The sequence below is a fragment of the Nomia melanderi genome, chromosome 9 (genome assembly GCF_051020985.1).
Source record: "Nomia melanderi isolate GNS246 chromosome 9, iyNomMela1, whole genome shotgun sequence".
Taxonomy (NCBI): Eukaryota; Metazoa; Arthropoda; class Insecta; order Hymenoptera; family Halictidae; genus Nomia; species Nomia melanderi.
This window is the reverse complement of record NC_135007.1, coordinates 4743700-4756620: the sequence shown is the minus strand read 5'-3', so window position 1 is coordinate 4756620 and position 12921 is coordinate 4743700. Positions and strand designations below refer to the sequence as shown.

Below are 12921 nucleotides of genomic sequence, written 5' to 3'. Positions count from 1 at the left end.
CAAGATATCTCGTTGGAAATCTTTCATTTGAGCGGGTATGTTATGTTAGATTTGTCTGCAAAATTAGAATTTAAAATCCTATTTTGTTTGTGGAGTAATTAGTACATTTTAAAACGTTGTGTTTTCTTCTTATCACACTATACATAGATTAACATTTTTCGGGTGCGTATTATTCTTTTTTAGAAATGGTAATCATGTTTCTCCCATTTTTAGAACTCAACTTCCTTTTTTGCACTAGTTCTTTGTTTCGTATAACACGAATTGGCATAACACGGCATTTTTTATGAACGTAACAACGGTGTTATACAGGGGTTACCTGTACTTAGTTTCGAGAAGAGGATAATACGCGGCCAATTGTGATCGGTAATAAACGGTCACCTTGACAATTAGGAAATCCGAGTGCTCCACAATTAACGTGAATACCGTCAACTTGGCCCAGTTCTTGATAGTAGAATCAGTCGAGTCTGTCGTAAATTTTTCCGAGAGCCTGGTTTGAGTCATCGAGTCACGCTCCGTGCGCGCATGCGAGAGTTTCCCTTCAATTCTAATTGCTGGAATGTCGTTTGCGGGATAATTTGCCGTAGGATCAAGGAAACTACATAATTTTCACACGTTGAACCTGTGGTTTTGAATTTTTCTTTGCGTCTTGTTCTTACTTCGTTAGACGCTTCTGTAAGAGATACTGGTTTCGTATATTCTGTACTAATAACTTTCATATTTATCTGTGTGGTTTACCGAACGATGTGTTTGAAATACCACAGACGTATGTTAATTAACAATTCAATAAAATAGGTCGCCAATTGTGAACAATATAGGAAGTACGAACTATTTGAAAAAAAAAATAACAAATCGCATTATCGAGGTCGAAGTTGCACGAACATCGTGTACGTAGGTATTTCAAGTTGAAAGTGATCGCGTGTTTTATGTGCATTAACATATGGTATCGCAATACTCTTTAATCAATCAATTCGAATATAGTCAAAGTCTCGTGAAAATAGGTTTAATTAAAAAAATCTTTTTCTTAAAGTACCTTCACTGTGCTAAATCTGATGAAATAACACGCGGAAGAGCATTAATTAAACATAACATGATTACTTATGACAAAATTTAAAAAAAGTATCGGGAGTATACTATATCGGGAATATATAAGTATGCGGGACTTAGTATCTGAGAAAATTGAACTTGAAAAATCACTACGTACATATAAAATTTTCAAATGAAACTTTTCGCTGTTTTAAAAAAATGTGACGAATGATAAATCGTTACAGATATGCTCGAAATGAGGATACACAAATTGTAATGAAATTTAAATTGTTTCATTTGGCGCCTATGCATCTTTGCTTGAGAAGCAATATAATTGAAATTGCGACAAACTTGGCAGTCTGCATTTCCAATGAGGGGTTCAAACCCCTTTTATCTATATTTAATATAATGAGTATAAAAATATTGTTATGAACATGCGGAGGGGCTCGAAACTCATTCAGTTGTACGTAAGAGGCACAAAGATAGAATTGCCCGTTCGGAGATGCGAGTGTTGACCTCATCTAATAGTGCAAGGACATCGAAGGAAAAAGAAATTCTGCGCAACAACACTTTTTTATTAACGATATCATTTATTTTTATGTATTACTTACGTTATCGTAATAAAAATGGTGCCGAGCCTTTTTACACGCGTTTTCCAAATGTTTGCATTATTCCAATTTTGCTATATGTTTTTACAAAACTAATGTTTTCGAAGGTGTGATAACATAATAAAATTTGTCGTTTAAAGACACACAAATTTCATTTTGACCTTTTATCCACACATGTGTTAATTCATCCCACCGAAAACGTATCAAAATTAGTACGTGTTAATTAGGTAACGTTTCTTATCAAAAGATCACATAATCAATTCAGCATATCATTAACTGTTTCGCCCCGAATGGTAAACATATGTACCACAAACATTTTAAATTCCCGAAAAACTAGAAAACGCTTTAAAAATGAAGGAAAATGATATCACACAGAGATCTTTACTTATGACTGACAGTTATTATCATTATTATTATTATTAATATTGTTATTATTACTATGACTGCTTATTTTATTTCTTTCATTGAAAAGCTTCAACTTCGCTTGAAAGTAACTATTCTTGGCCCTCGCTTCGATTTAGAGGAGAAACTACATATTCAGAGACGAAAGGATTAAATATCAGTCCTTTCTGTTAATACTTTCATCTGTCAATTATGTTTGTTTGAAGATATTTATGAAATGACATGTTTAACAAAAAATGTGTGAAAAATGGAGCTGCCTTCTTCTTGCAGCAAACCCTTTTATTATTACAATCGGAGTAATCACGTAAATAATAAAATAATAAAAGAACGGAACATACGGGTCAAACATAAACCATCAGGAGGGCTCAGCGATATTGCTGAATAAAGTTATTATTAAAAAAGTAAAAAATTATTTACCTAATATATACATCATAGTGAAGCAATTATCGAAGGCGAATCCAACAAAAAATCGGCACAATGTGAACTGCCAGAAGGAATTTGAAAAGGCTGTTGCAACACCTGCTATAAATCCCATCATATTAGCTCCGATCAGAGCTGGTATCCTGCCATACTGATCAGCTATCCAACCAAAAATCAATCCTCCAAAGATAGCGCCGATGAAGAAGACACTTTGCGCCGTAGTTGGCAAAGCGCTGTACTCGCACACCCATCCTAACTAGAAAAATGAATTAGGAGTATTAATGTGAAACGTTGATAAAAATAACAATTGATTTTTTCTATGCTTTACATAAAAAATTGTAGCCTTTCTATTAACCCTTTGAGTGCAGAATACTCCCAGCCGAAACATTCTGTATGAACGGAATATTTTTTTGCTCATCTGAAGATCGATGAATTATGTTAATTTATACAATTAATTAAGTTGTAATTAAATTGTAATTGTAATTCCACGGTTTCATAAAATTTAACAATGCTAAGAAACGCGTATATTAATCTCATATTGTTATTTAACGGTTTTTTCTATAGGTAAGGTTAACATCGGCTTACTTCATTTACCGATTACCCTTGAATGTTTAATTTTAACTTTTCTTGTATGCACGTGCACTTCTCTATTACTGATTCAACGCAAGATTTTTAAATATTTGCAACGGACGGAGTTTTATTTGAGAGACGAATGCAAGTTGACTTTATATGTAGTTCATCGAAATAAAATTTACTTGCCCATATAAAAATTTGCAAAATGCAAATGTAAATTATTAAACTAATTGAAAAACGGTCATCGATACGTTCAGGTATAGAAAAGGTTGAATGCTTTAAACATTTATATCGTCTACAATTTCGCAAATTATAGAATATCAGTCTGAGAGTACATTCCTTTCAATAGAAAGATTGCAAAAATGTTTATAAAATCGTTTGTTCATTTTCTAAAGCACTTAATCCACTTAATTACGATAAACATGATACTGTTAACGGAATAGCTTTATTGTCACACTTGTTTGTCACACTCATTTGTCAGTGAGTCCATCCAAACAACAAACAAAAAGTTATTCGAAGAAACCTGACCCAATGACATCGCTACATATTTCTTCATGCATATGTAAGAAGTTTTTATTACATAAATTTATTATTCATTATTCAATCTTGAACATCTACTTGGTAGTCATGAAAGAATTTGCCTAACTCTGACTACTTCTAACGTAAATGCAGTAAGACCCCGTTTAAAGTGAGCGACACATCCCAAAGAAGTCAAGCTCTAAATGAAGCACCGTTAATGCGTAATTAATGGAGACAAGTAATACGGAATAGTGAATAAAAAATGTATCATTTCTTTCGTTTTATCGCGTAACATGTATTACATGAATACCATGGTTTGACAAACCGCGCTAAATGAAATCAATGAAAGATATAGAATTAAAAACAAAACGTGTTATATCGAAACAGTGTTAACCCCTTGATGAAAATTTAAACTAAATTCAACAAATCAAAATGTTCTTTACTTTGTTCAAATATAAATTAAATATTACTTTTCCATTATCAACAGTTCGCCTTTGAAGGATTTGCATCAAATCCTTTTCTAATAAATTATCAACAACGAACTAACCTTGTCAAGCACAGTTTTGAAAGAAATTATAAGACAAAGGGTTAAACAAGGTCTTACTCTACTGCAAATAATTCGCGTACTATACGTTCGAGTGAAAGGAAAGCGACTGGCAAGAGAAAATAAAAGAAAAATTTGTCGAATCAAATGCATCAACTTTTCCCTCTCACCTCAGTTGCTACAGTTGCATAAGGGATGGTGGAGTAATTAAATTCCCAGCCGTGATGGCAACCTTTTGTTGGCCACGACGCGTCCGGCGCGTAACTTCCATTTAACAGGATCTCGGTGTAATTTACATCGTACATGCTGCATCTTGAATAACCTTCTCTGGTGATCGGTACTGCCAGTGAGAGCCTGAAAAGAAGAAAAAGGGAATGACTGCATAGATGCAGGGACTTTAATCATATCTAGACCGTGCATCTTCATTTACACCTGACCCTCGATTTATGCGGATTTTTTTGACTCGGTAAATCAGAACACTATTTACGCATTAACTTTAATGCAACCTTAACCCATTGTTGACCGGCAATTTTACGCAGAAGCTATCCCATGTCATCGGTTATTATTCCGTAATTAAATATGAAAGTGATACAATCTAATTAAACTTCAATATACTTTATTTATACATAATGAATTGAAATGAAACTTTGGACATATCTTCTACATAACTTTTAATATTTTGCTTTTACAGTATTTTATATTTTCCTGCGTTTCAAACATTGAAATAGCTAATGCAAGTGCAAACACAAGTACACTCATGACCAGTCAACAATGTGTTAATTTACGTGATCTAAATTTAAAACACTGCATAAAACGTACTTTTGTTTTCTGAAATGTCATTATTATTATTTTTTTTATCTCACTATGTGAAATAAATATGTATTTCCAAAATACCAGCTTTTCTTTTTAATATTTTGTTTTCTCTTGCACCGACAGACCCTATTTACGCAATTTTCATTCGCGCGAAACGAATCCACGTGGAACCGATTTTTGCGTAAATCGACGAGTATGTGTAAATTCAGATTCTTAATACTTAATGCCTTCTCTTATAATACCGAATCAGACTCGTAATGAAAATTTCTAATCGAATTAGACAAATCTAAATATTATTTATTTATTTTTCATATAAATGAAACATTACTTGTCTATTATAACCTTTTAACCATTAGGGTAAACGTAGATTCAGAAGAAGGATCAAATTCTTTTCTTTCTCTATTAAATTATTAACGATAGAGTAGTTTTATCAAGCACAGTTGTCAAAGAAATCATAGGACAAAGGGTTAACCGACTGGTAATTAACTAGATCAAATTAACACTAATGTGACGCACATTGAATTTTATAAATATTACTTGGACAACATTTATGTCAGTTTTGATTAATAAAATTATATGAACATGTATCTTAAATTTCCAAAATCTAAACGAACGAAGATAAATTTTTCTAGAAACAATAGAAAAATCATACAAGAAACCTCTACAAACCTAATGTTAAGTGAGAAAATTTTCGTTGATGGCCGACAATATTTTGTAAGTTTGCAGGAAGAAGAAGAGAACTATGTATTCTGCTAGCATATAATCCTTCCCCGAAAAAATATATATAAAGAAATTGGTAATTGTTGTGATTAATCACTTCGAAATTAATTCAATCTACAATAAAATATATTTTTACCCGACCGACTGATTAAGTGTTAAGGCTACAATTAGAAAAATAAAATTACCATAGAAAATGGTTTCCCTTAACAAATGATTTCTTTTAATACTTTCATAAAGTCTGAAGCACATGAAAATTGAGCTTATAATATAATTACATTTTTGAAATAATTTTCGACACGAAATATATAGTAAATTAAATTATTTGTTTCATTTAAATGAGATAGAGAGTTCTTCTACGCTTTAATTTATTTTAAAATATCAACTTTGGCAGACTTACCATACAAAAAGCACTAAGCTATGAATATTTTCTATATTTTTCATATCGTGTACATTGTGCGCAGTTTTACATTTTCGAATCTTCAATGCATGAAAACCCACAGTCTAACCACAATTGCTGCTCTCAAGAGTTAATTAACTCGTGCATTTGAATGAACCATGTAACTGAATTTGATTTCTCTATTCAACGTTGGATCGCAATTCATTCCCGTTTCATCAGAAATAGGAAATTATGTAAATTGACGACAACAATTGAATTTAATTTTACGGAATATTTATACGGAATATTTTATTGCTTCTTCTACATTGAGTATTTTGAATCAATGATTACGTTGCACTTGTTTATTTGCATTTTTGCGAATTAACGTATAAAAACAATAATTAAATTTCTTTATAAAATATGTAAATATAAACATGCACTAGAAACCTGCATATAGTTTACTATGTAAGCATTGAAATTAAATAAATTTTAACGAAATATTCTCGCACATTTTTTTTATTTTTGCTATAATAGATGATCATTCGGAACGATATCATTTTTATGCAATTATAAAAGTGGCTTTCGTGCAGAACTAATCGTTAGCTTAATAAAAAGGTGCATTGAGATTGCAAAATTTGCAAATTAAGCTTGTAGAAACTGTTATTAGATTTCATAATTTTGCGGAATTCCTTTGATCCGTTTGCTCAGTATGTCGAAACAATTGAACGTCTGAAGCTCATTTGCATTTATACCGATTGATCTAATTATTATTAAATACACTGAACCAAGTGCAGCAAATTAATTCTGTTTTGCAATGTTCTGCAGTTTATGCATAGAATAACGAAGCCGAATTCGCAATTCCCGTTGCGATGACTAATATACGTGATGTTGAATATATACGTGATGTTGAAACCGTCTTGATTACCGAGGAGTATAATGAAGGTAATTATTTGCTAGAGATCATTATCCTGTTTTAGGTGTTCTTAATTTCACTGTAATAGGAAGTTGATGTCATAAAGATCGTTGTTGTCTGATTCGAACCGACCCAAACCACTTATATGCAATCGTGATGTTGACAGACTTTCTCAAGTTACATCCATGAATTTTCGTCGTTACACAATGCAAATGAAACTCGATAGTAATGCCGACAATAACGGCAGCAACATTCTTGGACAATAAGGCGCAATTTGGAACGTCAACAGTGAAATTAACTTTGTGATACTCTTAATCTCACATCTAATAGATACCAGGATATTTGAATATTTAGTTCTAATAACAACATATCATAAATATTAAAAAAGACAAACGAGTTATCTTGTTATTAATTACACGTTAATTTTTGAATGAAAAATGAAAGCAATAATGTATTCTATTATTTGATATGTTATAACAACAACGTATAAGAAAAATATAATATTAGTATGATAAGTAGTATTAAAGCATTTAAAACAATTGCCAATTAGTTTTGTAAAAACACTTTTTGTACTTAGAAACAGGGAAAAAATGAAAGTGATGATTCCGTTTATTCTTTGTTGATGTGGTTTTCGATCTCTAACGTAACGAGTCGCACGAAATTATGAAATAATATTATGCGATAACATTTTTTCTTACAATCCTGTGATAATTCTTAAAAGAAACATCAATTATCCATCATTGCAGGAAGGTATTAATTGTTTAAACTGTCTAGACAACTGCCAATCCTCCCTAAGTGATAACAAATTCCTCTGTACACTTTTAAGCTCGTGTACGACGCTGGATCGAGTATTACGTGTATATTGACATTTTTCGCATTCACGCTCTCATTATTTGTATGAAGGCTCCGCTGCATATTTTCTGGTGAGTGGCTGTGTCACAGTCGACAACACTAACAATAAACACGTAGAAAGTACGGTATTGTTACGACCTTTTAGCATTGAAAAAGATGCAGACAAAAGTATTATTTAAATATGAAATTTGCGATAAGTCGTAAATGAAAAATTTAAAGATTTTTATAAGAGAAAATTAGTAGATGATTCTTTGTTTCTTAAACGTAAATTAAGCTGATGTACGGTCTAACGACTATAAATGAACGATAAAATATTAGCTGTATATGAGCACACATTTTTTTATGAAAAACTTCTTCAAATATTAAAATTTCTAAATTGTTGGGTGAACTTCAAGAGCATAGGACAACTTATGAACTATATCCAAATAAAATTAAATGAAGACTTTTGAAAATGTAAATATAAATTATAGATTGCGAATAATAAGAAGACAAATACCGATAAGTATAATAGAAATAACCTAATTATAGCAATTGGTACCCTAACATACTATAACGCTGAATTCTTTTTTCTTTAATATGTACTAACTTGCCAATTATATGAAATCATTTTAAAGACACAATCTTGGCAATATGGAGATTGAGAAAAAAGAAATGAAATTGATATTTTTGATTTTCTTAACCAGAAAATTTCTTTAATCGTGATTCTACAATCTTATTGCCTTCGAACTAGACAAAACATATATGCAAAAAAATCGTCATCTTAATGCTGATGAAAAATGTAATTGAATTGCATCCATCTTGGTCAACCGGTTCTATTACGTTCTTGAAGAAAAAAACACTTGTAATCAACTGTAGCCATTGGTATTTATAGTGTTCTTATGTGCAATTAATGCACAGTGTATAATCTAATTAAATTACACACTTTTCTCCGTAAGTCGTTTTACATTGTCTTTAGTTAGTGACTACTGACATATCGATGACTACTAACCTTCACATTAACCGAACAAACACTCATCAACGCTTTAATCACAATAAGTATGAATATAAAGAACCTGCGCATGAAGTATTCAATAAGAATGAAAATGTGAATTATAATATATATATATATATATATATATATACATATATGTTTACGTCAAGTTCTTTTTTTATTAGTAACTTCAATTTCTTTTAATAACTTGAGAAACTGTTATTTTAGCAAAAGTTTGCCACACATTATTTTTCAACTAAAGTATAAATTATTCATAAAGTATAAAGTTTAGAATAATTTCTCCATTAAAAATATTTATAAGCAATTAAGTTTTAAACTTTCTAGCCTTTCACGCCTTATTTAATAATTTACCTCTTGGTATTTTCCAAATAAAGTAAATTAATCTAAAATACATATTCTATTTTATAAAAATGTAATAAAATTATTATTCTCATTTTAAAAAGAAAATAATTAATGCCATAGTAATTTCGTTCGAATTTGCAATGTATCACAGAATGATTAAAACTAAACGCAAAAATTAGAAATAGTCAAAAAAGAACACTAAAAGCCGAAAATTAAAATTATAATTGAAGATCTATCTAATTCGCTCAGTGACAATATATCTCAATTAATCAGAAGGAAATATGAAATTTGCAGATAAACTATAAGTAGAAATTACACTAATTATATTCGTATGAAGCTCATTTCTGTACATTTACGTTCGCAGTGCATTTTTATAGATCACCAAAATATTTTAAACTTAAACCGTTCAGAAATTGAATCAAAATTTCTATAGCAAACAATAAAAAGCGTAGGTAATATTTGTAAATCGAAGATCGTAACACTCTAGCAAATCTATATTCCAAGATATTATTATTATATTTTACTCCAAGATAATATTCTCTATATTCTAAGATCGCTATCGTTTTCGGCAAACATTTCACAACTAGCAATTTTCGGGTTTCAACGTCGATTTCTAGAAAAGTGAATCGATTGCATTATTTTTGCTAGTAAACTGGTGCAAGAATATCGGCAAAAACGGTCATCACATCAGTCGGCTACTTGGGAAAGTGTGGAAATACGATGACGAAATGAAAGTGTAACCCGATTGCAGCTTCGTACTGAGTTACGTGGACTCGCGTAAGTTACACCGCGGGTTAACAACCTTGGTGTTATTCAAATAATGTAACACATTGACCGACCGATAACAGTTTGATAAGTTCAGTAAAATACGTTTCACCTCAACAAATAAAGGGGGTAATCCATTTTAACACTAAAAATATCAAACAGGTCAAACTGGCCCATTCCTGATTTCTTCATTTTGCAATTATTAAAAAGGCAATCTTCTCTGCTTCTCTGAGAAATTATAAAAGAAATTTATTTAGCAATACGCGAATTGAATTATAAATCAATTAAAGTTTCAATAGATGTACTCTTGAAGTTTCTATAGATTAATTTCAAAAAGTCAATTTAATTGCTCGGTAGTTTTACTGTTAATCTATAAATATAGTTATCTCCGGAACTATTCGGTAGGGAGAGTAATTTGTCTACCATTACCAGTTTTAATGCTAATTATTTTTCTAATTTTAAATTTAAATACATTTAATACTTGTACATTTTACTTTATAAATAAATTTGTATTTTTAATTATATATCATTTAGCATATCAACGTGATTAGGAGATCAAATAAACAATATCTCAAATGTAATTTTTTTTAATTTGAGAGGACAATAATTAGCTACAGTTAGTTCATCTCTAATTAAACGTGTGTAGGAGATATGAAGATCACTATTATTTTTACAAGTGTAATCGTGTAATTCTTTTGCATCAATGGATGCAATAGGTCATACTTTACAATAAAATGTTATCCTATCTACATCGAAAATCCATCAAAACAAAATAAATTAATTAACTGCATTTATAGATTAAATGCGTTCTGCATACGCTATCCTGATTTAATCGCCGTTCGTTCCATTTTCTTTCCGTTGAAATTCCATGTTATGTAATCGATTCATTTGCATGAAACATCATTAATAAACAATAGTAGTGTTCTAAGCATGTTCCTTTCGTCGCGACTCGTTAATTTTTTTGGAAACTTCACGAAACAGTGGTCGCGTTGCGACATTTCATAAACAAACGCTTGCTAATCATCTGTGCATCCGCGATTTTTCAGTGCAAATCATCCGCATCGACTTGGAACATCCGTTCTAAAGGCAGTGAAAAATTCTATTTATAAAATAACGTTAGACTCAGCGTTTTGGACGGCCGAACCTTTCAATTTGTGCTATGTTACGTAACAACAAATTCAAACTTGATGAAGCTTAAAGTTCCTCATCCGTCGAAAAAAGAACTTGTATTTCTTTCATTTTCCATTTGACAAAATTGAAAGGTTTTTGTAGAAAACCCTATACACCACCCGTCCCTCCATATAGGCTATGCTTTTTTTACGCAGTGAATTATAACACTGTTTATGTGGTATTATTTAAAAGATCTGAATTCAGTGATACCGAATAAAATTTACTTGTGTTCTCTAAGATAACATCATTATTATTTCAAAAGTTGATGTTCAAAAATTAATCATACAATCTGAACAGAGAGATTTCTTCATCCTTTGGATGGTCCGTTTCAATATTTTCATAGTAATTTATTGATATTTCTCAAAAGTTTTCTACTCCAAATCGTCAAGGATTGTAAAATTAGTTACGTAAACTTTCTTTGTTGTAAAAATGTTTCCTACAAAAACTCCTAATCTTTATCTTATCTGGTCAACAAATAATTAAATTCATTTATTTCAATGTAAACTAAAAATAAAATACAAAAAATATCAGTGCATTCGTGACACAATAGACTCCTACGAAAGACATCGAAAATTCAATGCCACTCCATTTTAAGTCTAATGCCGACAGAACGGCACTAAAAAAATAACTTTAAAAATATGCGTGCAACATGAATTTTTGTTTCTAACAATTTTTATTTTTGAAAATCCATTACATTAGACTCAAAAATTAGAGCAATATGTTTCTTGAGATTCGAAGGATCTCTTAGCCTTGTATATGTACAAGTACTTACAAATTTATTTCTCGATCTCTCACAAAAGTGTCTTCATCATTTAAAAACATTCAAAATAAAAATTCTGATGTGAGTCAATTTGACCTGTCCGGTAGTTTTACTGTTAATGTTAACTCATTCGCACAGAATAACGAGTCAGACTCGTGGTGAATGTTCGTATTTTGGTGTATTAATAAATATTAATACGTTATATTTTTCGTTTCTATCTGGAATACCATCATACCGTCTACTCAGCTTCTAAGTATTTTTTTAATTATTTCTACACTGCAAATGACCAACGCACAAATGGATGAAAGTAAAATCAAATCTACACATACTTGCCAATATCTTCGAAAAATTTAAGAAGGAGTCTACAATATATGAAACCTGTATAAAGATGAAATCGTGTAAAAAAGTATCATATAAATCAGAAGATAGGTTTATTCCGATCTTTTTTCAAAAAGAATGACAGTTCGTATAAACTAACGCATTAAGAAATACAAGATTCCATTCACTAAAACACGTTTGACGTGTTCATCTACAAAAAACCACAGAAAGGTCCTCAAAACCATTCAACTTTTGTTCGTAACATTTTTAGTGTCACAATAACTTCGCACATATTCAAGACGATTTATTAAAGTGTACACCCTGGACTTATTCTTCTGAAACCGAAAAAAATGTAAGATATTTTAAGGAACTTTAAATCTTTAACAAAGAGAAAATACTATCTAACTCACTATTTTATTTTTTGCACCTAATTTATGTTCTGTGCAGCTTTTTGATGTATTATAGTATGTTCATCGAGAGGTTAATAGAAAAATGTAATAATTATTTAGAAAAGACGTTTCATCTCCAATTTTAGTAACCGTGGAATAAATTACCGGGATATAATTAGGAACAAATTTATCCTATACATATTACTGCTATTCGACCTTAGTTTCCAAGATATAGACGAAAATATTTTTAACGCTATGCGTTCCATGTTATGCATTTTTTGGGTGTAGAGTAAATTTCAGTTCAATTACAGTTAGGTTCGTCTTGCATTTAGATTTTTTAATGAATAAAGTACTAACTATAATTAACAATTATGAAATTTATTAGCAACGGGTTAACGAGGTTCTTTTTCTAAATAATTACTA

At 30.7% G+C, this 12921-nt stretch overlaps 1 protein-coding gene across 3 annotated transcripts in view; it reads right to left on the bottom strand.

The window, feature by feature from the left end:
• The window catches only part of LOC116431301 (organic cation transporter protein-like), a 30412-nt gene that overhangs the window by 12102 nt on the left and 5389 nt on the right, over window positions 1–12921 (bottom strand). For all 3 annotated transcript variants that reach the window (XM_031986497.2, XM_076370778.1, XM_076370779.1), the window contains exons 2-3: window positions 4260–4443; window positions 2451–2709 (exon numbers count right to left, since the gene is read on the bottom strand). In XM_031986497.2, the coding sequence (XP_031842357.1) occupies window positions 2451–2709; window positions 4260–4443 (443 nt within the window). The remainder of the gene's footprint in view (window positions 1–2450; window positions 2710–4259; window positions 4444–12921) is intronic.